General features: G+C 39.7%; 1 protein-coding gene across 1 annotated transcript; it reads right to left on the minus strand.

The window, feature by feature from the left end:
- GFRAL (GDNF family receptor alpha like) lies at window positions 1-27,680 on the minus strand. The gene is made up of 10 exons (XM_063331126.1): window positions 27,659-27,680; window positions 24,320-24,454; window positions 17,387-17,545; window positions 15,446-15,868; window positions 14,695-14,751; window positions 12,883-13,210; window positions 10,640-10,899; window positions 7,524-7,622; window positions 1,067-1,148; window positions 1-88 (listed from the first exon to the last, which is right to left on the minus strand). The coding sequence occupies exons 1-10, from the start codon at window positions 27,678-27,680 to the stop codon at window positions 1-3; spliced, it is 1,653 nt and encodes a 550-aa protein (XP_063187196.1).
- Window positions 27,681-27,690: the final 10 nt, after the last annotated feature.

The raw sequence follows: 27,690 nt of genomic DNA on the forward strand, positions 1-27,690 counted from the left end.
TCATCTGTGACTTTTATAATGGACCATAAATGTTTCAGAAGAATGGTCTGGCGAGGGACTTCTTGACTCATGTTTTGTTCTGCAGGCTCTGAAAACAAAGAATGTGCATGTATTTAACAATAAACTATACAGCTTTTGGTTTGAACTTTGGCTTAATTGAAATCAGTGGCAAAATTCCCCTCTTTTTATGATGAACACTGTGGTATAAAATAATTCCCTTCACCGTTATTAATGTACTGTTCTTTCTTCCATCCCCTGTATTCTTTAAATCTGAGTTTTATTTATATGCTGATATTCCTTTAACTGCAAAGCTAAAGAGAAAGCCTCTGTTCCCATATATCCTTGACTTGCCTTTTGCATTTTTCTGCATGATTCCTCTTTGATCTGCCTCTGAATTTAATAATGAAATTTGACTCAATATCCCTCCCACTATATATAGCTCCTGCTACATCATGCTCTGTTACCTATCATCTGACAGTGTAATTCTTGAAATCTGGCCATTTAATTTGGTCCAAGAAAATGTATCATTTAAGAGAAGGCCATGTTCGTTTGACTAAGTGAATGCACATTTCTGTTTTCTTACCAAGCACTGGTGTAGGGGCAGTTTCTCATGCTGTGTGTGGGGGACTGTTTACAGAGTCCTATCAGCAAAAATGGCATTTGGCAAGAATATTAACTACAATAGCAGCATTCACGGTTTGGTTTCTAAATATGTTATAATGCTGAATATTCTCATTTCCTTTCTGCATTACCTCTGCCTGCTACAGGGCTGGGAAGGTAGCCTCACAGAATTTTTGAATTCAGATTTCACCTTCTCCTGCCATGGGACAGGAAATGAAACCTCCTGAAGCCTGGGATCTCGGCATGAATGGGGGGCATTGTAGATACGCATCGTATTTCACTCCTCCCTGCTGACACCCGCAATGTCAGTTCTTTCCATCACTGGGGCACGCTGGACTGTTTTTTAAAGACAATCGCAGTGCCAACCTCTCAGCTAAGTCAAAACATTTTATTTTCTGCTTTTCCAATTTCCTAGAACCAATGATTAATATCCCTATCGAATTACCTGATCTTTAGGAGAGTCAACAGGACTATTCCTAGGATGAGAACTATGCAGGAGGAATAGGCAATAACGTAGACTGTTTCACCTACAAGTGAAAAATAGAAAGCAGACATGAAACATTTACTTCTTCAGTAATCAGAATCAGATTTGAGATCTGAAGTGGAATGCCTACTTACGTAAGCTAAATTAGCTATCAATTCTCGCATAAGTAATTAAAAGGAGGAAAAAAACCTAGATGGTATGCCAAGGGTAGGAATAATTCTGCCTGCACCAGTTGGTGCAAAATAATTTTTAGACTCCTTTCAGTAAATACCAGCTCCAGTAGCACTTCCTATGTGTAGCACTACCTTTTAGTCTACTCCAGGGGAACAGCTTGTTACTCCGATTTGTATTTTGGAGTATTCTCCCCATGGATTTTAAGGTGTTAATTTTATTCTGTGTATCAGAGGAGACGTGGCTCTTACTTACCTGCTAGACCTCTTTTCCTTTTTCGCATATTACCAAATCGCAGTGTGCAGCAGTACTTGATCTAGAATCAAATTAAAGTAAAATGGGATCTAACACTGTGTTTCTGGGCCCCGTGCCCATGGAGTTTCCTCTTTCTCTTAGGCTTCTCACCAAAAAGTCACTTAGGCAGCTTACGTGCTAAAAATTCCAACTGTTGAAAAACTGGGAGTTGTTTCAACTTCTGTTTTCCAAATAAGGGGAAACTTATTTTTCCTGGAGGAGTGAATCCATCGGTTTTTGATCAAATATTCTGAAGGAAAAGTTTCAGTTGAGAATGTAACGTAAACCCTGAACCTGGGATGGAGAGGTGTGGACCTTAGATGACTTGGCAAAACGACTCAAATCCAGAGCCTCAAGCATAAAACGTGAGACCCTTCTGTTACTTTCCTGTTGCACTGATTCTGTCATGTTTATACAATTAAATAAGTTTTGTTTGTATAGGAACTTACATGCAGAGAGCCTTAGCTGTTCCCAAGCTGCTCCACCTTACATAGTCAGTGCGACATTCACCGAGGAAGAGATGGAGTCCCGGCCCCATCACTGGGCCACTTACCTGGGCTGTGAGAAGGCCAAGTTCTGGTCTCTGAATCAGTTATCGTATGTTCTGTTTGTTTGATCGTACATATGCACACACAGACCCTAAATGAGACATTTCTGTCTGCGCTACATATATGCAATGTATCTAGCGTATAGTGTAACGCAAACGCAGGCGGTATGGATACTGGAGCAGCTCCAGTAAGAGAGAGTGAATATCTGTTCTACAACGAGGCAAGACATGGGCAAGAGCTGAGCAGGGGGTTGGACCTGCCTGGTCTTTATTGCAGGGTGCCACTCACTTTTTCTCAAAAAGCTATCAAAAAGTCAAGTTTTCCAATAAAAGAAAAATGAAACCAATGATTGAACCATCACAAGTTGGACAGAATGAACATACCACCTAATGTTGCAAGCTACTGAAGGATATTTCATGTGGCGAATTTTTGAAGGAAGAGGGGCAAGGTCGCAGTGCAGGACCCCTAATATCATACATTAAAAATGGATCAGCAGTTGCTCCTCCTCTCAAGGTACAACATTTCTTTTAAGATCCTGAGTTTTAGGAAAAGAATAATTTTGGGGTTTTTTTTGCAGTTTCTGATCTTAATTGTACACTCAGTCATTTATTAAATACTTTTTAGAACTGCAGAAGCAGTTGTAGGGTCAAAAGTTTCCAACATTTTTGAAGTGGAAAGTGAGGTTCACACATATTTGTGGCAAATAGAGATTTTAAAAGTACATAACTTATCACAAGACTAGGAAAATTATTAGGAGTAACGGTCATGCATAGTTAGAAATGGGCTAATATAATTTCACCAAAACAACATAATATTTTTTTTAAAAACATTGGAAAAGGTGTTTTATTTTGATAAAACACTCTGAAATGATAAAATGAAATAAAAACGTTCTACTTTTTGTTGAAATCTTATGCTATGGTTTTGGTGAAGTAATTGCTGGTAAAAGAGATGTTGATTATCACATTTTCAGTTGTGTTGGGAACACAAGAAAGATGTTAATGATGAGAACATGCAAGAAACCCCATATTTTCTCCTAGCTTCTAAGAACTGAGAGAATTCGTAAAGCTAGGAGAGGGCACAATTTTGTGGCTGGAGAGTTAATTCTTCATTTTGTATTTTATTTTTGTTGTAACTGCTTGAATGTGCTTATTCATCTTCCCTTTCAAATGTCATTGGGGTGCGTGTTTCTTGATAGGCACTCTGCTCTTCTTCAAAAATCCAGAAGATATTTTATGGAAATTTTCACCACGAATCTATATCCAATCAGTTCTTGAAATGTGAAATAGTGCTGGGGGAGTTAAGAAATATAGATATGAAATTTTGGCTCTGTTCGTCCAAATGTTGCCCATGAAAAACTACCAGAATCCACATTTCAATTCCTGTATGACATAACGGGCTGTATTATCCCATTTTGATCTCTGTATACATGGTATTGATCATCTGAACATGACCTATCTATCAACAAGTTAAGGCTAAAAAACCAGTGCCCTGAAGCAACAATAAAAGTACTGACTGAAATTAGGCAGGTTTGTAGTTACGGATTGGTAAACAACCTTAGGTCTCATGCTGTGTGCCCATTCACAGTTCACTGGGATCACAGAATCACGGAATTGTAGAATCACTTAGGTTGGAAAAGACCTTTAGGATCATCGAGTCCAACTGTCCAACCTGCTCTGGAGAGCAGATAGATCCATCACAAGCATTAAAAACGTATTTAAAAGTTGGAATAATTTCCTGTTCTTAGCAGAAATGGTAAAAAATGTATTGCCTATGTCATTACTCTTCTAAGAAACAGCTGTCCCTATTTCAGCAATTCTTTTCAACTGAGGTACAGAAGAGCAAATCTGGTTTGGGTTCTCTGACTCGATGGGGAAAAGGATACAAATACCTACATGTTCCATGGAGAAAGAAAGGCACACGCGGTGTCTAAAGACTTTGGCTAAAATACGAGATGTTTCCAGCTCGGTCTTGTAGAAAGTGAATCGACAAAAGTGGAGAGCAGTCACTTCCATTGCAAAGGGAAGGGCTGCGAGGCACTGGGAGGTCTGCTCTGTCCCACAGAGGTGGCCTGCAGTCATGAGAAGCTTGTGGACCTTCTCACCACGGGGCAGGCCTATAGCAGGACCACCGCAGCTGCATGATGCATGTCTTGCCCTTCCTTGGATGGGCTGCAAACCTCAGGGACGCGATGGCTGGAGCGGCAGGTACCACTGAAGCACTAGCTGGAGCTGTCTACACAGACACATGGACATTTCCAGTGGTGAAGTTTGGTAGAGGATAGCTGTGGGCTCAGCAGCTGGAACAATTAGTGAGATTACACTCTTGTGTAAATCTACCTGCTTATGTATACATAATGAAATGACTGTGAATATTCATCAGACAGATTAATTCCGGCTGGTGCTCAGAGGTTTCTTAGCTACCCACAGCTTGTCACAGGCTTTTTGCTACATTTATAGAACAATCAGATTGACAATGTTTCATACCTTACAAATTAAAGTCACTGGAGCTGAACTAATCTCAGTTCCCACAGCAGCTGGTATAATTATAGATAAACCCTGCCAATTACTTGTTTATCTAGATTCTCTGCACGGCAAAAACTCCTCAGTAGGAAATATAAGTCTACAATTTAAGACAAAATGAGATTAATTTCAACAGTTTTGGGTCAAGCCCAATTTTATTGTATCTCACAAGAACAGGATAAGAGTGCTGTATTTCTAGCCTTCTCTTCCAGGCAAAAATACTTAAGCTCCAAAGCACTCTGCTGATGAAAGCAACTGTTTATCTTCACACATGAATCATTTTTGAAATTAAAGTGTGGGAAGCAATCTTTTGAATTATGTGGATCTGTAAAATCATGGAGATAATTTGCATAGGATAAAGTCAAAACCAGGCTGAAAGTGCATAACTAGGTAAGCAATAATAACATTTTTGAAGTTTGGAGATTTTTTGTTTGATTTCTCACTTTTTGATGTTGTTTCCAAAGTGCTATAAAATTCTGGCCCCATCTAAGCTTACAGCAAAAGTCTCATTAGCTTTTATGTGGTTAGGACTCTGCCCACATCACGTCTCGTTAACGAGGTTGTATCAGCCCACAGACGACTGGGTTGACCTGTACCCTCCTGGGTATGTGAAAGAGTGTAAATCCAATCAAGATTTTCACGCAATCATATGGTTACACCAAAAGCTGGAATAATATTCTTCCAACTGAACAGAGCTATCTTTATTTGCAAGTATATGCGAATATATGTATATATGTTTAGATTTATTATTTATTATGAAAGACTCCCTTTATTAAAACCAATCTTATCTAGTGTCATAATTTGCAGTGCCACTAAATAGGATGGAGAAATTTTACTGGGTTTGAACAGTGTTTTTTTGAATTATAAAATTAAGAAAAAGTTGAAGAAATACTGAGTTTCTTCCGAGCACGTTCATCTGTAGACAGTCATTAGTTTAAATTGGTGAAAGACATGCTTGCATCTTTCAATGACAAGCTAACGAAAGGATTCTTCTGAGATTTTGATGTAGGGACAAGACATCAGCAACCCATATCTCCTGCTTTCCAAGCAGAAAACAGCCAAGAAGCAAATATCTTCAAATATCTTCACATGCACAAAAGGACATATTTGATAATTTAACCGTTTTGCCTCTGCACCCTGGGATTCTTCTTGGGATTTGATTTCAGTTAAGATAAATATTTTGTAAAGATGATAGCTCCCTTTGCAGCCTGAGTAATGCACATTTACTAGCATATGAATCTAGGATACCGGGTTAGATTTTTGGCAGTGGGATTTATGAAACAATTTGCAATATGGTTTTTATCATCAGGTAGATATCCTGAATCAGATTCTTCTCCTTGACCTGGCTTCCTATGAGACATTTATAGCTCAGAGAGTTCCCATCTAGTGTATATGACAGCTCCAACAGAAGGAATATTTTATTGTATGGTTTAGGCTGGTCAGCATTCTTTTTATTTTTCTAAAGCCATCCAAAATTCTGTTAAGAGTTCAAGGACCGGTTTTTGGAAAGTATTCAGACTTCAATGCGAACAGAATTAACTGGGTGCAGGCTGCTTTTTGCAAACATTTATCTGAATCTCTGAGGGAAATGGATAATACATTTACCCACTGAAAGGGTCTGCAGTTAGACCTAGCCACAGGGGTGAAATATCTCACATTTTACATTTTCTCACTTAGAGCAGAGTTTCTTGCATTATAACTTGCATTATTTAACCACTAGAGTCTCGTTCCAGCTAGAGATTCAGGCTCCCTCTGTAGTTGGCAAAAAGAAGCCAACACTTCCAGCAAAGACAGTCTGAAAAGGTGGGATTAATCTTACTCCGAGGGCCCCTGACTTTCTTCTCTGGCTACACAGAGCACTTGGATGGCGTGCATAATTCTTAAGTAATTGTAATGCTAAAATTACAGCTGAATGCTTAATTATTCACATAGAGGTCTCAGGAATCCCTGAGAATCTATTGTTATCCATCCCAGGTTGCCACTTCAGCAATAGTTAAAGGATGGAGAGGATGAAGTCCCTTCAGTTTGTACTGCATACAGAGCTTGAATTATTTTTTCACTGTTAAAGGTGCTCAGTATGAACAGTTCTGGGAACTAATTTGTAGTAATGTCTGGAGTATTGTAATCTGCCCAACACAAGGTAGAACAGGTCATTCTCATTAGAGTTGATATCTGTGCATTAAGCTCTTTAGTGTTCTCACTCTGTAATGGGGTCCTTCAAAAGGAAATTCAGAACTAATATTATTTCAACCATGAGAAAAATTGTATATTAATTCAATATCCTTTAACTTTATGTCACTTAATTGCTTACTGTAAATGCATGGAAATAAAACCAGATGCAGCTCTTCAGCCCATGGGATATCACGATCCGCAATTGCGTGCCCTTCTGCTGCGTGAGGAGGTAAAGTCTGATGGACTGTAACACAAGCCCCTTCTCAGACCACTTACTGTGGCTTCCCAATTTCGTTGGAACTACCCCGGCACAAAAAGTCAAGAGAGAGAGGAGAGAAGTAGGTGTGACATCAAAGCTAATAATTTGTATTACACATTATGACTACTACTCTCATGACTGTACGGCGAGTCAGGCTCTGGCAGGCTTAATAGCTTAATTTTCTCCAATTATAATATAGTGATTGTGAAACATCTATTTCAAAACCACTTATCAGAGAAATAGGTTCAGTCTCATTATCTTTATTTGGTGGTTATATAAGCCAAGCCAAACAGGTAGAGAGATTTTTCCACATTTTGTTGAACGGGGGAGCAACAGGTAGAGCTCACTCGCATGGACCCACCCAAGGGACCCAACCTTTAGTGTTCTCTATGATACAAGAGGGAAATTTCAAGAGTACTTCTATTAAAATCATGGAGTGGTTTGCCCAAACTCACCATTAATTGAAGAAGAATGGAACTGTGCTCTGGAAAGCTTTTCTCCCGGCATTTCTGTGTTTACCCAATGAAAACCTTTCTTCTTAATGGGAATTTGACCTGAATATTGAAAATTCAATATATTACTTTAATAAAATAATTTAAGTAAATATTGCTGTTTTGTGTTTTGATAAGAGTGGCAGAATTTATAAAGGCAGCTATTTAAAAATATTGTTTACTGATGCTCGATGAACAAAATGAGTGAGTGAATGACAGTTCTTCCTTTGACATCTCAGTTAAGCCTCCCCTGTAGCTTGTTTTATGAGGGATAAGCATGCTTTTAAAATACTCTCTGCCTCAAAACAGCTTGAATTCTCTTTTCACATAAACTATTTTAGAAATAGGCCTACCAAAAGAGTTGGGCCCACCAAACAAAGTGATGAGAAATGTGTAGTAGTTTGAAGTCATTTCCAAAAGGCAGAGCTTATTCTCCAAATGAATTGCTAGACCTCAATCAACTCTTTCACAAAGGCCTGTCCTCTTAGTGGGCATGATTTCATGAATGTATCTGAAAATACACGTCTTCTGTTGAAATGAAAAATAAAATGTTTACCTAAGTAGAATGGTTTACAGACCAGGAGGCTAAACCATACAGGACTATGCATGGTCACTCACAGGAACCGTAAGCTGAGAAATTTTTATTCCCTAGAGGAATTAAACCAATATGACAAAGGTTCATGTTTGCAGCCTGAAACGTTGTCTAAATAGCAATGGACTAAATCTCCTTGAAATGTATTTTTTCTCTGAGATCCAAAAATACAACCCAGAGTTCAAATATTTTGGAAACTTAGGTTTTTACTTTCTGTCACTGGCATTTTTGCTTATTCCTGTTGTGACACTGATCCTACATTGGCACTGATCCACGCCGTGCTTCTGTCTCATGTAGCAGCCAGTTACTGACAGTTCTTGCCTTTTATTGAGTCTGCAGCAAGCTTTAATATTGTAAGCACAGTCCCAAGAGCAAACACTCGTAGCCAGGCAGTGCTACACAAGAGTAGGAAGATGTGATGGTGTAAACACCACTTTGTGGGTCCATTCACAGCAGTTCTAGAGGCAGAGATCCTTTTTGCTAGCCCTGGGTATTTGTCTATTCAGAAAAACTTCAACGTTAAAAATCGTCACCACTGCAAGAATGAAAGTTATCCAAAGTTCACACTCAGGGCAGATGAACGTGTTAGCAGAAAGGGTTGGATGGGGTCTGCAACAGAGCACTCATTCACTCCACGTCTCTGAAATGCCATGCAGATAGTGGCACTTAGCACTGTGCCTTACAATCGAACCCGTAATCATCTCTCTCTTCAGCGTAGCTGCAGTACAACTTGACATCTAAAAATCAAAAGCAAGATTCACAAGACTGCAAATGTTCTGTAGAGTAGGGGCCAATCCTTTACTCGGCCAAAGGCCCAGGATCCCTGAACTGTTTTTGTTTAACTAGCAGGAATTTGTAGCACCACAGGAGCAAGCAGGCTTCTGTTCTTCAGTCCCAATTAGGTTAAGGAAGTTTCCATCACAAAAACCCCACAACATTTTATCCTGAGACTGCTTCAGGGAATGGCAAAAGCTCATGAGCAATTATTTGATTATTATGACACAAGGGTCATCTTTTTGCGTTGTAGGTAAAGAATAACTAACACAATGACGTGATCCCTCATTTGGACGATTAAATGCAGACATAAAGCAAGCAAACAAATAAATAACATTTATTGGAAAAATCATTGCCAGTAGTCTCAAATCTAAGTGTGTTATGGTATCACTTTTCCAGGGGAGTAGTTATATAAATTTAATCTTTTCTCAGAGTCTGAATTTTACTAGTGATTAACTAAGCTTAAGGGCAGTGATTCAGCAACTTGATTTTAATTTCTGGGTAGACTTTGCGACAAGAAAAAAATTGCACCCTTATAAGTGGTAACATTTTGGCTGTTAAAACTAAACCTTAGCTAATTCATTGAATGAAATGCATGCATGAAATTCATACATGTTTTTAAAAGACAGTCCATCAGATGGAACTAAGAAAAAGTCATGGCTTTTCATTGAAATCTTTAGATATAGTTACCTCTCTCAAGCTAGGTTGAGAATATATATATTCTCATATAGAAGATGACTGGCATAGTAGTATATCCTAAGAGGATTTATATAGCAAAATAGTTGTTGTGATAGATCAGAGATTTGAGGAGAAGAGGGTACTTTGGTCTTTAATCTGGCCCATGCAACAGGTGCCTGGATGTAGCTGGAGCATTGCAGAAGCGGCAGATGGACCTTCAGGTTCAATTTTAGGCTGCAGGAGTCCAGGAACCACCCTGTGATGAGACCCACAGCACAATAAGTGGGGACAAACAGGGGATTTGCTTCGAAGGCACACTCCTGATTCAGAGTAAAACATTAATATCTGCTCTCATCTTGTCCTTCATTGCATTAACAATTCTCTCTTAAACAAAGACTTGGTGAGATCTTTTATATTTAACAAGAACAAGTAGCTGATTTAGCACATGAGTGGCTTTAGTGGTTCTGAGAAACTACATAGATTTTATCCGAGTTAATCCCAGTGCTTTTACTGAAGGTCACTTCCTGAAGCCTCCATTCACAGCAGCTTTTTCTTTGAGGGTTCCTATTTAAATCATTGAAGTAATTTTCTGTGGAATGAAGTCTGGTTGCTAAATATGTGTAAGCTATACTAATATTTAGACTCCAAGAAGAAAAGAAAGGAAAAAACAACATAATATGCCATGTTATTTGTAAAAACAGTGTACCGAAGTACAACATTAAGCCAATGACAGGAAGGCTTTGGACTTTTCTAATCTGTGTAATAGTCTAGACCCCAGAATTTACTCTATTATTGTTATTCCAGCAAATTCATGTAATAGGACATATAGTCAATTTTCTTGGTTTACTACCAATATAATTCCCAAAACCAGAGGAAAAAACTGTACACGGAATTTACATTTTGATTTGAATTAAAAAAAACCCCGCACATGTAAATCTTGCTGAAATCAGTGGTAGCAAAGTTATGGTAAAGATTTGGTGTAAGTCAGCATTTTAATACTCTTTAATTGCTCTTTAAAGTTTTATGCGTTACTCACGTAACTCACTGAAGCAGGATTTGCTGTGGAGCATGTGATGGAAGAGCTCGCACAAAGACTGCTCTGCGGGAGGCAAATTCTGGCAGGTGCACTCCACCCGCAGCATCGTGCCCCAGTTGCTGATGTAGGCTGCTTTGCAATCAGCGTTTGCAGAACAGGGCATGTCATCCTTGATTAAAGTTTCAAGACAAGCTTCATCATCGTAGCATTTTTTCGTCACATGCCTCCAACACTTTGACCGAAAATTTGTGTATTTTTTCCTGGTGGAAAAAATAATATGTATACGACAATAGTTTAAAAACTCTGTGATTTCACAAAAGGACATGTGAGGATCATCACAAAGAGAGAGTTCTCCCAAGGTACCACTTAAGCCTTAAAAATCACAATATTCAGTGATAGCTGGCCTGAATTCTGCTCTGATTTGCACTTAATTGGTTTGAGAGAAATCTGCAAAATTGTAATTTGAGGAAAAACTTGGTTTTACTGGAAAAGCTTTTGAGAAAAAAGCAACCACACTTCCAATCAGCACCCGTGGAGATTTTTCCAGGGTCCAGCAAAAATCCGTGTGAATACCACCAGTCTCAGATCCTCAGAAGAAATGTGGACAGAGGAATTAGACCAGTCATCACAAGGAAACCACACCAGGTGTTGTTCTAGTGGATCAGTTTGTTGGGCAGTGTGAAGGAAGAATGAATATTCAATTTATTTCATCATAAAATAATCTACATCCAATGCCAACCCCTCCTCCCCCTGAATGCTAACAAAATACAAAATGTCTCAGGACAAAATTAGAAGTAATTCAGTTTATCTTATAGATTAATTGATAGCAGAGAAAATTATGAGAAGAATTAACTTGTTTCCCAGCTCAATAATCCCAAATGATTTCAGTTTATTTGCTCGTAGGGTAGAATAAAATTGGCCTTTAATGCACTATGTATAACAATAGAAAACATCTATTAAAAGTTAACTAAGAAATCTGTAGACATTAAGTAGAAACCAATTTATCACCTACATTAAATGTTAGGGGACGATAAAGGTAAACTGTTGCATATTGAACATTTTTTCCTTAATCATAAAATTAGGTTATTAATTTACTTTTGATATTGTGAAACTCTTACAAGCAAGTCCGATAGTAAAACATGGACTGTTACAATACCAGCTAGGACATTACTGTAAATATTTGCATTACAACAAGCAAAGGTTTCAAAGCAGTTGTCATCTCTGTGCTAATGGAATTATTTTTATTCACCTCCTAATTTATAGATATGGCTAGCCATAATTCACAGACTAATTTTGCTAATTAGATCCACTGATTGTCCGTGCCAGGAAACATTAATGTTCCCAAAATAACGGGTAATTCAGCAAGTCTCCATTATGATATTACATGTGTACACATGCACGTGCACAGACATACATTTGTAGCCCAATTTTTGACAAAAAAAAGGTCAGTTTCCACCGACGTCAATCTGAATAGCCAGTACAGAACTGAAAGCCTCTCTCGACCTCTCGATTTGTTGACTGAAGGTTAATTTGAGCAGAGCTTTGAGGTAAAATTCAGATCTAATTCACAAGGGAACAGGTGACTACACTGAAAATCAAAGTGGGCCAATTGACCACCCTCAAACGGTGGCAATTTAGTACAACTGTGAATATGGGCTAATCCTGTTGCATGCTTTCTAAAAATAAAATCAAATCTGAAAATTGTGTTATTCTTCATGAGCTTGGTGGTCTGCTTGAGATGCAAAGAATAAGACAAGTTTTCTGAACAGGCCAAGCTGGCTGTAAGGCAGTTGGGTACGAAGGGTCAGACTCTGTGGTGGAAGAGGTAATTACTTTAACCAAACAAACTTTGTCCGGTCTGCTGCACAATTTGAGCAAACTGCTCAAGGGCAAAGGTGTGGACTGGCAGGTGTCATCTGAAAAAAGTGGTAATGAAAATATGCAATGGCGTAGTTTGTCTAGGAGAAATGGTGTTAAGTGTCATGAAACAGGTTAGAAGAAAAGCCTACACTAGATTCCAGACCTTTCTGAAAATGAATCTTTTCAGTTTACTTATGGAATTGCTTGTGGAATTACCACAGCTGATGCAGACATCTGTGAAGATGTCAAACAGAAGTGATGATATACAGTAGATACAGTGCAGAAAATAATTTTCTTATGGATGAGATATCTGGCATATATATAAAAATTGTTTGATCAAATCATTATTCAAAAGCACATTACTGGGCCTTTCTTCTTCTTACCTGCACAATTCGTTCTCTTCGCACATGTGGATTACATTCAGACACGATGGGGGTGGAACTGCAGTAACTGCACAGGGCTTGCCATGGAGAAGTTCTTTGGCTCTGTGGCAGGATTCATCAGCCTGGATGCAATCACAAAATGTCATCATGTGGGCCACTTCAAAAGGCATGTTTTGGTAGAAGAACCTTATGGCTGCTTGACATTCTTCCATGTTGCACTTCTTATTTACTGAGCAAACCTTAAGGTACAGGGACAACTGTTTGTTACATACTTCATCTTCAACACACTCCTTGTTCACATCCAAACAGGTTCTGTTTGCTGTGTATGCTAAAAAGAATAACAGTTTTTAAAATGAAATCACAAGAAAACCTTTCTCAAGTGATGATCGGTAGTCATCCTGCCTGCAACATTGCCATTAAAACCAAGTGTGACTCCCCAAAACAGATCCAGCTCTTGCAGCATTGCCTCTTTTAAGCCCGTTATGTGACCTTTATACTTTTCCCTTCACTGCTTGGTCCTCATAAGCAACCCTTCTCCAAGTTATAAGTGAGATTAAGTGATAAATAAGTGAGATAAGTGAGATCTTGTAAATTTAACAGGATCAGGATTGTTACCTGACATTTTTGGATTCTCATCTACCCAGTAGCTTAACTGAAAATATGCTGATGCGTTATGGTCTAGACAAGTGGTCTGTGCGGTGGGTGGGGAACTGGCTGACAGGCCGCACACAGAGGGTGGTGATAAGTAGCTCCTTTTCTAACTGGCAGCTTGTCACATGTGGGGTCCCCCAGGGATCGATACTGGGCCCAATGCTGTTTAATGTCTTCAGAAGTGATCTGGATGATGGGATCAAGTGTACCCTGAGGAAGTTTGCTGATGACACCTAACTGAGTGGGGAAGTGGAGACTTTGGAAGGGAGGGCCACCCTGCAGGAAGACCTGGCTAGAAGAGTGGGCTAACAAGAACCTTGTGAAGTTCAATAAGGACAAGCATTAGGTCTTGCACCTGGGAAAACATAATCCAGGAGTGCAGCACAGACTGGGATCTACCCATCTGGGGAGCGGCTCTGTGGACAACAAGCTCAGTATGATCGACCAGTGTGCTGCTGCGACAAAGAAAACCGACAGGATGCTGGGTTGCATCAACAAGGGCATCATCAGGAGAGATAAAGAAGTCATTATCCCACTCTACTCAGCACTTGTCAGGCCACACCTGGAATACTGTGTTCAGTCTTGGTCCCCACTGTACAAAAAAGATATGATCAGGCTGGAAAGGGTCCAGAGAAGGGCCACCAAGATGATCAAAGGACTAGGAAGCCTGCCATATGAAGAAAGGCTGAGAACTGGGTTTGTTCAGCCTTGAGAAAAGAAGGCTTAGAGGGACCTTCTCACCACGTTCCACTATTTGAAGGATGGCTACAAAGAAGATGGAGGCTCCCTTTTTACAAGGAGTCACATGGAAAAGATGCAGGGTAATGGGTATAAATTGCTCCTGGGGACATTTTGATCACACACAAGAGAAAAATTTTTCAAAATGAGAACAATCAGCCATTGTAATAATCTCCCCAGGGAACTGGTGGATTCCCAAATGCTGGACACTGTTAAGATTCAGATGGACAGGGTGCTGGGCCATCTTGTCGAGATTGTGCTTTTGCCAAAAGAGTTTGGACCAGATGATCTCTGAGGTCCCTTCCCACCTGGTATTCTTTGATTCTGTGATTCTGTGTTGGATCTATTGACTGTCTGCACTTCAGTCATTTGAGTGAAAAGTATTCATTCAGTTATTAAGATTTGCAAGTAAATCAGACTTACCTTGTTTGGAGAGAGCAGATAAACTCCACTGTAATTTTGTTTCTGTACTAATATTGTCTAGAACAAAAAGATACAGCAAAAGTAATAAATTGCGTCTTAGCTTAGTTTTTAACTTTGAAGTATTGGCTGTGTTGCTGGCATAGTGCCAGTAGCAAAAATAAACAAGAATAAAACAAATTAGCTTGACCAAATATGACCTGTCAGCTTGTTAACAAACTCTAAAATCACTGATGCATATATTCGTAAGTTTTGGGGTGAAAGCACAGTTTATCAATGGCTTCTGATAACATACTTTACATAATTATAGATCCTGTGAGCTCAGGAGGAGTTTTTAGAGCTGCTCAACGCAGATTTCTTGAGAATAAATAAAGGCCAGAGGCCTCAATGTGTTCATCAGTGCACCCGGTTTTCAAGCTCAACTAACTGCTTGTCATGATCTAAAGTCAAGGCAGGCAGACAAGTCTTGCTATTAGAAAATTATCGTTATTGGTCTTATATTGTTTCTAGTTACAGTGTAATACTAAAAGGGACTGATTTGGATCAGGTTATATCAAATTAACACATTGAAGATCAATAGTATTTGCACTCAGGCTATCATTTCGCTATCAGATTATTCATTCGCATCTAAATAAACCTCCTAAAACTGTCCTGTTCACACTGTTAAACTGCAGATGATTAAGAAATCCCTTTTTACAGACTTGTGCACTACGGTTACGTATGAAAGCATTCAGACTGCTGGAATACCACTAACCTGTGTCGGTGTCCTGATTTCCATCATCATCATCATCATCACCATCATTTTCACTAGCTGCTGAAGCTTGGTTCTCTTGAGAGTATTGTAAACAAGGGTTGTTAAATATTCCCTGCCATATTTTAACGCATCTCATCTGAAGTGGCTCGGGGCACTTGCACTCTCCCAGCACTGTTTTCCTCAGTTCTTTCCACGCTGACAAACACTCCTGGTTGAACATCGGGAGCCTACATTTCGCCACGTCTGCCCGGCATGCTCGCTGGAAGCTCTTATACACTAAAAAGCAGTAAGAGTCCTCTTGACAGGTTTGTTTTGCAATTCTGCAGTCATTCTCTAATTCTTCTGGGTGTCTTTGGTGTTTGGGGTTTCTGTGTTGCCTAAAACTCAGTTCGGTATCTGGTCTTGAGGAAGTTTCCAAATATTCTGTACAAATAGGTACAAACAGAGATATAAATCAAATGGAAGATGGAGCACCATCACTGGTCAGCTCAAAACAAATTCAGGAAAAGGATGATTGTCTTAATGCAATAAAATGAACGAAACAGCCCTAGTTTCATTCTGAGCCATAAGTAAATACGTAATAATTTCGGAGGCTTGCAGACTAATGAATCTTACTCATGCTTACTGTGTCCTGGTAGCTCTATAATACATTCTACTTTAACAATTCAGCTGCCAGCAGTAATACGAGAAACTCTCACTAAAATTACTGTATAGAGGGATTCATCTCACATAATTTTAACCACCTAGAGATTGGACATATCATGGATTATCATCTTAATTCAATGCGTAACTTGTAAAGAGAGTATGGCAGTTCCAGAAGATGGTTCATTCATTACCTAAAATAGTCATCCAAGTTAGACAGGAGAATTAATTCTGAAAGTATTTACCAACACCATAAATTATCATCCGTAGGTAAAACCGATACTAGTGTAACTCCATCCAAATTTACTGGTGAGAAACGTAATCTCAATCAGCAAAAGATACAAACTACTTCATTTTTCTATAAGTAAAAGCAACTGTTCCAATGACATCAGCATCAGGTTTTAGATACCCACTTTTCTCGTCTGGGGCAAGGAGTAACAGATCAGGATGCTATTATTTCCTCTGCATTAAAGCCATATATTCTACTATGAAATGATGTACGCTGATTGATGCCAGCAGGGAGTGATGGATCGGTGCCAGGAATCAACATCGGGGCTCACTTTCCAGATTCTCATTCACTGGCTGATTTTACCTCTCTTAGGTCAGCTTTGCGAATCGTTACTCCAGGAGACACTGGATCTGAAACTGCAAGCCTTTCATGCACCAAGTAATTCTCAGCTATAGAGATAGGCTTTCTGAAGGGAAAAGAGTTGTTAGAATAATAAAAAATAAATTTAAAGGAGCTGGGCCCATTGATTACAATAGAATTTTTAAAAGGATGCATTTTATATAATATGTACAGCTTTATAAAGGTAGTAAATGTGTTTCCCATACGCAGTAACATCTCCTAGATGTAGTGAAGATGCTCCTGTAACACAGTGTGACACAACTGCAGAGCTGTGCGTCCCCATTCACTCACATTCACATTCACAAGGTGTCTGGATGTGGCTCTCTATACTTAACATAGATCCAGTAGTGCTCAAGCCTCCTGGGGCAACAAGTGGTCCCCAACAAACATTGTATTTTCACTCTTGCTTTCCACTAGATTGAGCAAGACCTTTAGAAACCATTTGAGTTTCTCACATGCATTTTATTGCTTTTATTTATTCAAAAGCAGATATGGCATTGCTTTCATATGCATGTTGGAGAGCGAATATCATAGAAAAGACAAAACTAATTTTTTTGGGGAATGATCAGGTTTGAGAGATATGCAAATAAACTTGAAGCAAGTTAAAATGAGGGTTACAAAGTTATATCTTTCTCTTTGCTCTTCATAATTAAAACTTTATGTTTAGTTACCTTTATTAATGCTGCACTGTTTCCCAAGCAAAGTCGTGATGCTACAGAAATCATCTGTAGTGCAGACACAGTTTTTAAATTCTGGGTATTCGTCAGCCAGGACCTGGATGATTCTATTACATCCAATAACGTCTTCTGCCTTGCATCTATTACCTAGAACTTACCATTAAAATTATAAAGTTGTTAATGTTTATGAACGCTTAAGGGATATGGTTACATAAAACAATTCAATTGAAGCACACAAAAAAAATGTTTTGCCAGGAGAAGATGGTTTGAACCTAGTTTTGTTTGAAAACCTGTCATAATTTACAAGTTTTAAATAATATTCAGAAGGATATAATAAAGTTGTGCTACAATATTGCCTTCCTTTATCTGATCTGACCCATTGCCAGAAAGTCTGTTTCTGTTCTCATTTCCAAAGTACGTAAAACCTTGAACTCACACCTTTTATTCTAGGTAGAGGAGGCACGGATACTAAAGTAAAAAGGTGCACAGGAGTGGGGGGACACATCCTGAACCGAGGCACTGAGGCACTCGTCTTGGTCCTGCGTAGAAATGAGGTGCCCGGCACGGGGATGGGAATTCACAGCGCGGGGTGAGGTACTGCCACGTAACGGAGTAAGAGCGGGGACGTAGGAGGGCAGGCACAGCCCCGCGATAAGGGTGGTGCTAACCCCATCCCGAGGGATGTCAGCTCTGGTTCAGGTCCCTCACACACCTGACGGTGGCACGAGCCTGGCCATTTGGGTATGCCCGCGGACTGCTACCCTGTAGAACTACTTCACTGCCTCAGTTTGGCAACGACAACAAATTTAAAGTAGTCCAAGAATATTCTGATTTTTCATTTTTTAATGATAAAAATAAGGGAGCAGTTAAAACACACACAAAAAAATAATAATGCAGAAGCCTTAGCTTCCCAGTTCAGTTTCAAGCCCATTGCTTGCGTGTGCGCTTGGACTCAATGACAAAGACACTCACACAAGCTGTCAGGACGTATTTTGCTTGTATGCATGGTAAAAACAAAGAGCATGTCCTAGTTTGTGGTACAAAGGTAAATCAATCAACCCTCTACTTTATGGACTAAAAGGTTTTAAAAGTATTTCATTACTTATCATTGCTTAAGAAAGTTACAGGTTACTTAAGAAATTTATAGACGCAGCAGCTTAATACCACTTAAGAAAGGTTTATTTTGTGAAAGCCACAATCTACCTTGTCAAAACCGGTATGCAGGTCCCCAAACCAGCACATTGCCTCTCTTCTCCTCACAGATATTAAGTATCTCAGAATTTGTAAGATAAGGAGTATGTGGCTCACAAGATCCAGGCTGGTCACCAGGTGGCACGAGGATGGGTTTTAATCTACCGAGCACATCTGTTATTGTCTCTGCCCTGTCAACAGCGATGTCTGGCTTCCTGCCTGGCTGTTTCCCCGGTCACTAGCGCGGAGCAGCAGAGACCGTGGGCTCCAGTAAAACTGCAAATCTAGCAGCCATGTGTCACCGCCACCAGGGGCAAGCTTTAATGTGATTAGAGTTTTAACGTCATTTATATGTTGTTGACACAAATAGCAGCGGAAGGCAGTCTAGGCGAAGGCCTGCAAGAGGAAACAGTGTGTTTTGCCTGTGCCTGAAGGAATGAGTATCGGCTATTCCAGAGTGCACATCCACATCCTGCTGCCCCAAAATCCCGTTTCAGACAGTGTCAGCATTGCCCATTCTCCAGCTGCTGTTGCTCATTAAGGAGGGTTTGGGGACGTATTAAAATGTGCGCTGCTACAGGGTGATGTTGCAGTCCAGCAAAAGCTATAGCCCCCAGCCTCTGCTCCCACTTCACCTCGTGTATCAGCAATGCAGGAGGTGATGGTCCCTGGGCTTGCCTGTATCTCTCCAACCCCATCTTCAACTTGCCTTCTGCATTTTTAGTAGTAAACCATGACCCTGACCCTCAGCCCTCACATTTCTTTCTTTTTTCCAGTAGCCAAGGAGCTCGGGAGATCTACTGAAGGTCAGAGACATAAAGCACTCCCTGACTATAAAAATAGGGTGGAAAGCACGTGGTGACGTGGGAACTGTGGAGTCCCATGGAGGTGGGAGGGTGGATATTCTACTGTATTTTTTATCAAGTGAGTAAGGGATAATGAAAGAATTTCAGGAGACATTTTCAGAAGGACAAATTCCAGGGGTAGAAAAAGAGCAACAAAGATCAGGAGGGGCTTATATAAAAATGAGCTAATTTACAAAATTTACGACTGCCTTCTTCAAGGTCCTGAGGACACCTCAAGGGTGGAGGTGAGTAGAGGTATGAGAATAAGAAACACAAATCCTAGTGTATTTTATGTAGCCTCACCTAGCTCATCTCTCTTCATGACACTAACAAGTTGTGGTTAGGAGTTGGGTACAGGGGCTCTCTTCAGAGTGGTCCTGTGTGCAGTGAACAGACTGTGCTGAATCACAGCAGCTGACAACCAGGGGCTGAGATGTAGGTTGTGGGGCTACAAACATACAAAGGGCATAGACAGAATCAGGAAGCACATCAAATTTATGGGGGTCCCTTGCCTGGCCTCTTGAAAGCTGTGTAGAAATAACCTATTATCAGTATTGGTCTATTTGTACACTGTGTTGATTCAGCTGTGATGAACAGAAGGAAATATTTTATTGCTGGTTTTCAATTATTGTTGCTTTACATTTGATTAGTTCTGGGTAATATATTATACATACGCTTCCAAGGTATTTACAAAAAATGCTCTCTGACTTAATGCTTAGCAGGCATTATTCATAATTTGATTTCTTTATATGTACATAATTTATGTACATGTGACCACAGATAGGAGCATGACAAAGTAGAAGCTGACATTTGCAGGGTGATAATCTCTGTTCTCGCGCAGCCAGCTCTTCAGTCATCTCAGTGAGAATTGCACCTGAAGACTACAGAGGAAAGTACCGGATTTTCCCCTCTAGCACTGGTGAGACCACGTCTGAAGCGCTGCATCCAGAGCTGTGCTCCTGAGGACAAGAGGGACATGGGCATACTGGAGTGACTCCTGCAAAGTGTCATAGGTGTGATTAATGGACTGGAGCACCTGTCCTGATTGCTCAGCCTGGAGGAGAGAAAGCTCAGGGGTGTACCAGTACACACATCCGTGTGTATAAATACCTGATGGGAGGGGAGTGAATAAGGCAGGGATGGACTCCTCAGTGGTATCGAGTGAGAGGACAAGAGGTACAAACTGGAGTACAAGAAAGTACATTTAAAGGTCAGAAAAACCTTTTTAATATGACAGTGGTCTAACAGCGGAAGAGGTTGCCCAGAGTGGTTTTGGTGCCTCCATCTCTAGTTATATCCAAAATCCAACTGGACACAGTCCTGGAAGACAGCCTGCGGTTGACCCTGCCTGAGCAGGGGGCTTAGACTGGGTCTCCAGAGGTCCCTTCCAATCTCAATGATTCTAAGAAAAATAAACTCTTCCAAACCTAATTCAAAGTGTGATTCCTTAATATTTAAGAGACTTGAGATTTTTTTTTTTCTTTTGAGCCCAGTTCTGAAAAATTAAGAAAATGTATACTCATGGTTAAATCAGAACCCAGAAATTTCTTTTTTTTTTTCAGTGAAAGAGGAAAAAAACAGAAAACCCCAAACCTTAAAATCTTCATTCTGTGGTCCTGAAACATTTTTGACATTTTCAAAGTGAAAAGTTTTGATTCCATCAAAATTAAATATTTCAGTCTTTTCCGTCCTGACCTGGAAGCTGTCTTATAGACATTTTCAGTCTCTTTTTTTTTTTTTTTTTCACTGTATCTTGGCATAGAAGAAGAAATGGAAGAAGGATTGGACTCAGAGGACTATAAACTGAGACTCTGAAAATGCTGCTGTAGGAGTAGGGGAGCAATGATGGACAGTTTGACAGAGAAAGGAGTGACTTAGGTAGTCATCTGGAGAGTGTTCCAAGACCTGCTCTTGAAGAACAAAAGATGGAGGTCTTGATAATGCATACATTTAACTTGGAGGTTACAGCCTGGGGGAGTGAGTTATTGAACTCACACCACAGAGAAGCAGCATAATTATCATCTGTAGTTAGGTTTTTCGTAAAGAAACTAGCAAAAGGGATATTTGCCGCATTGACTATTGCCTCCAACAAACACATTTGTGATCAGCACTGAAGGGCCTTTTCCATTCCTACAGCTCATCCATGAAGTTTTTAGTCTTACACATGTAGAATACTCTTGACAGACAGTGTAATGTTATTCTTACTAATAATGCTGCTGGTAGATTTTCTCTTGCTGTTTCTGTGGGCACTCCGAGAGGTATTACCAGCTGTCTGACTGCGGGTTTACACCCTCTGGGGTCATGGCACCTAATAAGCACATTTAGAATAATTTGTCCTAGACCCAACACAATATCAGAGTGCCCTGCAATGCTGGAGAGTCCTTGGCTAAGGAAATATACAGATGCAAAAGCAAACAAGCAAGAATTTATTTTCAGTAACTCTTACCCAGTTACAAATATCGTTAATATCAGTGAATAAGCCCATAGGACAATAAGTGAGGGAAACAGCATATAATGGACATATAATGGCGTATAATGGACAATGTAATAAATCCAAAGGGGAGACCACAGAAGTCATCATCATGCTGGTCCACTTCATCTGGTTGCAGGGTATGATGAAGAATAGGCTACAGTACAAATCCTGATCTTTATGTCCAGTAGTTTTGGTGCTAATGACTTTGGGAATGATGTGCAAGAAGCAAATTAAACAACTTATGATTTGGGGAAGAGGTTTGGTTCTAGAGAGCTCATCTTTAGATCATGGTCTTGAGCCTGAAATTACTCCATATTCTAATATGTTTTTTCAAACAGCAGCCATATCTTTTGAAACTGTTCCACTTCACATAAAATATTTAAAAACTCAATAGAACATGAGCTGAAACACACTTCCTTTGGGGACTCTTGTAACCATTAGGTTGTCATGTATTTTTCATTTACTCTGTCTGTTCTTAAAAGTATTGAGCCATTCTGTGCAATACAGATACATATCTGGAACAGGACACACTAAGAAGGACCCCTCAGAATATTTTCTGCTCTAATTATTTTAAATACTGCCTTGTGACTTGGGACACTTGAGTTCAAATCTCTGCAACAAATCAGACAGACAGAGGCATTCAGATAGTTCACACTGCTGGTGAATGTTTTAGCAATGGGTTATTGACCATGAAGTCAGACGGCATCTTCTGCTGCCCGGCCATCCACACAGACCAAACGTGAGACGGGGTCCTGACATCAAGACAGACAAAGGGACATTCACTTTATCAACTCTGCTGCAGTTGAGGCTCAGAACAGATGATGGCATCAGGACATGGTTGGTTCTGTTCGAATAGTTTCAATATGAGAAGGGAGGTTTTCATGGCAATACAGATACCTCTGATTCCCAGTGATGGAGAACCTGCCATATGGAATTACATTGGCAGTAATGTACCTACATACCCTTGGCTACGTTTATGAACACGACCAAGGCATGGGCTAGGCTAATGGCAAGTGATTGTGTTTATGCTGCTGGGGGAATAGTCCCTGGCCCATTTTATTTGCTAGTACTAATGTAGCTTTGGCAGATCAAGGGCCTTGACATTTGTCAGTCAATGAAGGTGTCTTTACTAGCTTGGTCTAATGACACTACCACACTGTACACTCTTCTGCCTTCCATATTCAGAGCACCTGGCAAGTGAATACTCAACATTTAACAGCAAGGTCTTAGAAGGATTTAAAGAAAGAGAGAGATGGTGACTGATACCCAAGATTTGTTCAAGAAGATAATAGGCTTTTGTAGAAAGCAACATTTTCATCTGAGTGACAACAGAGAGTAGGATGAATTTCAGGTCAAACTTATAATACCTGGTCCTACTTCTACCCACTTGAAAAATACTTGGAAATGATGCACCAAGCTTTGGAACTGCAATAAACAGAGACAGAGACTGATTTTTTGCTTTCATTTATGTGAGAATCTGTTTAACAATTCAAGGAGGCTTAGTCACATCGTAACCTGCACTTTATTGTACCATCACTCCCTGCAAGTGAATCACTCTGACATGTAGGTGTAATTCACTGAATAAATACAATGTGCCTCCCTACAACACAACTCTCTTTAAGGCATGATTTGTTTGATTTGTTTCATATTCTAATACAATATTTGAAAATTAAGTAACTACTACCTTGTTTTGGGTATTGTGCGAGATCATAGAATCACAGAATGGTTTGTGTTGGAAGGGACCTTAAAGATCATCTAGTTCCAACCCCCTGCTATAGTCAGGGACACCTCCCACTAGACCAGGTTGCTCAAAGCCTCATCCAGCCTGGCCTTGAACACTTCCAGGGATGGGGCATCCACAACTTCCCTGAGCAACCTGTTCCAGTGTCTCATCACCAGTGTCTGTAAATTCTATTTACCGACATTTTTATTGCTTTACATCCCCTCTGGATTAGTAAAACAGATCGCAAAAAGTGAAGAGCATCAGACACATGTTCCAGAAAGTGTATCACCCAAGTCTAACAATGAGATCGACCAAATGCAAATTCCAGGCAGATCAACTCTGAATTATGGACAGAAAGGTTGGAATTTTTTTCCAGCTGCATGCTGGCTTTGTTTAACAGGATCCCACAGGAGCATAATTTCTGCTGAATTCAGACTTCTTGAGTTGATTCAGGCTCTGACTTTGTTCATAGTCCAGAAATTTCATTTATCACCTTGTTGAAGAAAACGTGTGACTGTTACTGAAAATGGTATCAGCCATTGTCAAGGATTTCAGAAGTTCTCTGTCTTTTGCCATCATTTTCTCTTTGAAATCTTACTGACTTCATTCAGTTACCACAGCAATATTATGATAAACTATGAATATGCAACCATTCATCAATTCAAAATAAAGCTGTGTGCACCTAAAAGAATTACCTGAAATATTGCAGATATCTTCAAGAACATTCCAGGTGCTCTCACATCCATTTGCAGCATTTATACATTGCTCCCTCAAGTGCAGACAGTCATTAGTCTGGGCAGTAGATATACTTGTGAAGTACATGAACAACACTGTAAAGACAGAATATAATGACTATTTAATACAATAGATATTTTACTGACCTTTTTCATTTACACTTAGCTTATAACAATTTTTATATATAAATACCATATACTACAGTATTTAGCGTAGTTTATCTATAGATTCAAATTTTTCTACCAAGTTACTTTTTAACAGAAAAAAAGCTTTTCTTCAGTTTCACCACTGGAAAATTAAATTTAAATTGTAAATTTTCAAAGTTGCAGTGTGGCATATTTTGTATTGTTTTTACCTCGGTAGTGATATATGACATCAGTCCATACATATATAGAAATGACTGCAGTTCTGAGACCCATAATAAATAATAGAAAGGAAGAGAGTATAAAATTCAAAGGAAATAGCATTTTATTTGGACTGCAATTTCATCAAGCTAGAGACTAGAGAGGAATTCCTATTAATAGACCACATGAAAGAGACTTGACAGCTACACAGCTGCTAGATAATAAATGAGATTTTATTTCATAATACAATACTTTTCACCCTCTTTGTTTTTACTTCACAGATGCATCATTTCTTGAAAGCCCCACATTTATGTCTTTATCTGCTTCCCTGAGCGCACTGAACCGAAAGGCCATGTTAATTGCATAAAAAAGTTCTGAAACCGAAGACCGATATGGAGGTTTCAAGGTAAACAATTTTAAATCAGCACCACCTCTGGCTTATCAGTAGAAAATTAAATTGCCTCGCCTTGCTAAGAAAAGACAAATCAGTTGGGGTTTAGCTCTTTCATCAACATTCCCATGGTAACACAACCTCTAATTTGTAACTATGTGTCTTAATTTTCCATAAAATTAAGTTTCAAACACTGATTTTGGGCCTTATCAAACTAGCTGCTGAACACCTGATGGGAGTGTTCTCCTTAGGTATTGAAGGACGCAGCATCTCCCAGACAAAGTCCCCTTTTTTTCCTTATGTTCAGAAAAGTTCATATGGAAATTGAAGAATTTCCAGCACTGTTTAATTCCTTAAACATAATCTGCAAGAGGCATGAAATATTCTCTCAGGACTTGTCCAGACCCTATCCAGAGAAATGAAATGTTTCCAATGCTACATTTGTGAAATAAGATATTAAATATCAAATGTTGCTCTTAGTAATCTTAAAGAGCCACTACTGTTCAGAGGTGATGCCATCCCTCCTGGAAATTATGCTTACCTGTGTTATAATAGTGCTACCGCAGGGAACACTTTCTGGACCCATATTGTTAAAGATGAAGCAACATTTAATACTTTATAACTGACAAGTACAATAGCATCTGGTGTGCCTAAGAGACATCGAAGAAGCCACATGTGCTTACTATAGCCGGTGCTAATTCTTTGCCAGTTGTGCATATTTCTGCATATTAGACTGTGTCTGTCGGTCAGCCTGGAAGACTGATAAATAGAAACAGCTCCTGCTATTTGACGTTGAGGAATGTGCATCTGGCCCATCCATAGGGAAAATTTTATCTCATTATGACAACATTTTAGTCTTGGGACTGTCTCCAAAGGTTCTTTCTAATTGTGAAATTACTTACTATTTATTCAGATGACAGAGAAAAAAAAAAGTTGTCAAATACTTTACAAGTGAAAAAGACCCTAAGTAGACAATAAGAAATTACAAACAGGAACTTTTTAAGAAAAGGTATTTTGCTGGATGACCATTTACCTATTTTGTAGGTAAGATTTACAATGGAAGATTTACACATCTGATTAGGATCTGCAGCACAAAGACCCTGTGCTCTCTCCCTCCGGTTAAGACAGCTTTTGAGAAGCAGTGGCTGAAAATGAATAGTTGAAGTAGGACTGACTGAGCAGCCAATTAGCAGCTCCTGCTCCTTTGGAAGGATTATTTCAGAGTGTGTTTATTTTGAACCCACCTGGAAACTCTGCCCACAAAAAGGAGGAGATACTTTTGCAAAATAAAGAGCTGAGTGGCATATTTTATGATTGAAGCTAATTTAGTCTAAGAAAGGGCTTCTCTAGATCTAAAGGCGTGTTATGGATGGGTCTTTTGTTTCCTCAGCAGTACACAGGACTGTTGCAAGCATACATGAAACAAACTGGCCTATATGATTTTACAATCCAGTGCATTGTAGCTTATACAATTGCTTAAATTGACAGATATTACTTTAGTCATTCACTTTAGTTATTTAGTGTTTGGAGTACGAAGCAACCGTTTTCTACTTATAAGACTTAAGGAGATCTAGGAGTTAGTTTATAGCTAAAACTTTGAAAGGGATGCATTTTGACAGAACGACACATAAATTCAGGTTTCTACAGGTGTCTGTATTTTTAAGCAGGTGTCTATTGATTCTCTGGGTAGATGTAAAATTGCCTGTTCTGAAGAATTTGGTGTCTAAAGTGGAAAGGGGAGAAAAAAGGACATTCTGGCACCTTCATTTTGCAGATTGGGAACTGAGGAACAGAGGAATTAGTGTCTGCAGAATTATTATCTGGCAGATAAAAATTAATAATGGGAAACCAAGCTGTGGTTTCTATCCAACGGCAAGAGCAGCAAGATAGCTAGCTCCAAAGGAGAAAGGCAAACTATAGTTGAATATAGTTGAAAAGTGATAAAGGACAATTTTATTCTAATACAACCTGGGGCAGAACTACCTACAGAACGATTTTAACGGTGAAATATGAGTTTAGAGTAGTGGGATGTTAAAGAGAGAAGCAGCACGTATACAATATGTAGAGGGGGGGAAGAAGAATAAAAGAAATTAAAATATACTTGTCTCATTGCGTTCTCTTCTACCAAATCCTTCTGTACCAACCTTGTTGATTTTCCCTTTTTCTCCATTCAAACCCAAAGGTAAATGTCAATAGCCCTCTGTGTAGTACTGCCAGCACGAAATGCTATCCACTTAGCAAACAAGTGGCTGTTTATTTAGACAAGGCATCCCATTTGTGAATCTCCTCACTGGTTCAACTTCTTATCGCCGCTGCCGCTGCCGCCTCTACTACCCTGCCTTACCTCTCGCTTCAGACTCGCTACCCGGAGCCGGGATGAAGAAGGGCCTGGAGGTCGCACACCGGTGCAAACCCCCGACAAGGTACCTTCTGCCCTCCCACCGTGAGGCTCCTCGGGAGAAGAAGCAAGGGGAACCCGCCGAGAGGATAGGAGAAGCCGGGGCAAAGCGAGGGTCCTGGCGAGGCTGGGGGCTGCCTCCCTCCCCGCCTCCCACCGCACTTACCGAGGCAGAGGAGCGCGGCCATGGCCGGCCGC

The sequence above is a fragment of the Chroicocephalus ridibundus genome, chromosome 3, assembly GCF_963924245.1.
Source record: "Chroicocephalus ridibundus chromosome 3, bChrRid1.1, whole genome shotgun sequence".
Lineage (NCBI taxonomy): Eukaryota > Metazoa > Chordata > Aves > Charadriiformes > Laridae > Chroicocephalus > Chroicocephalus ridibundus.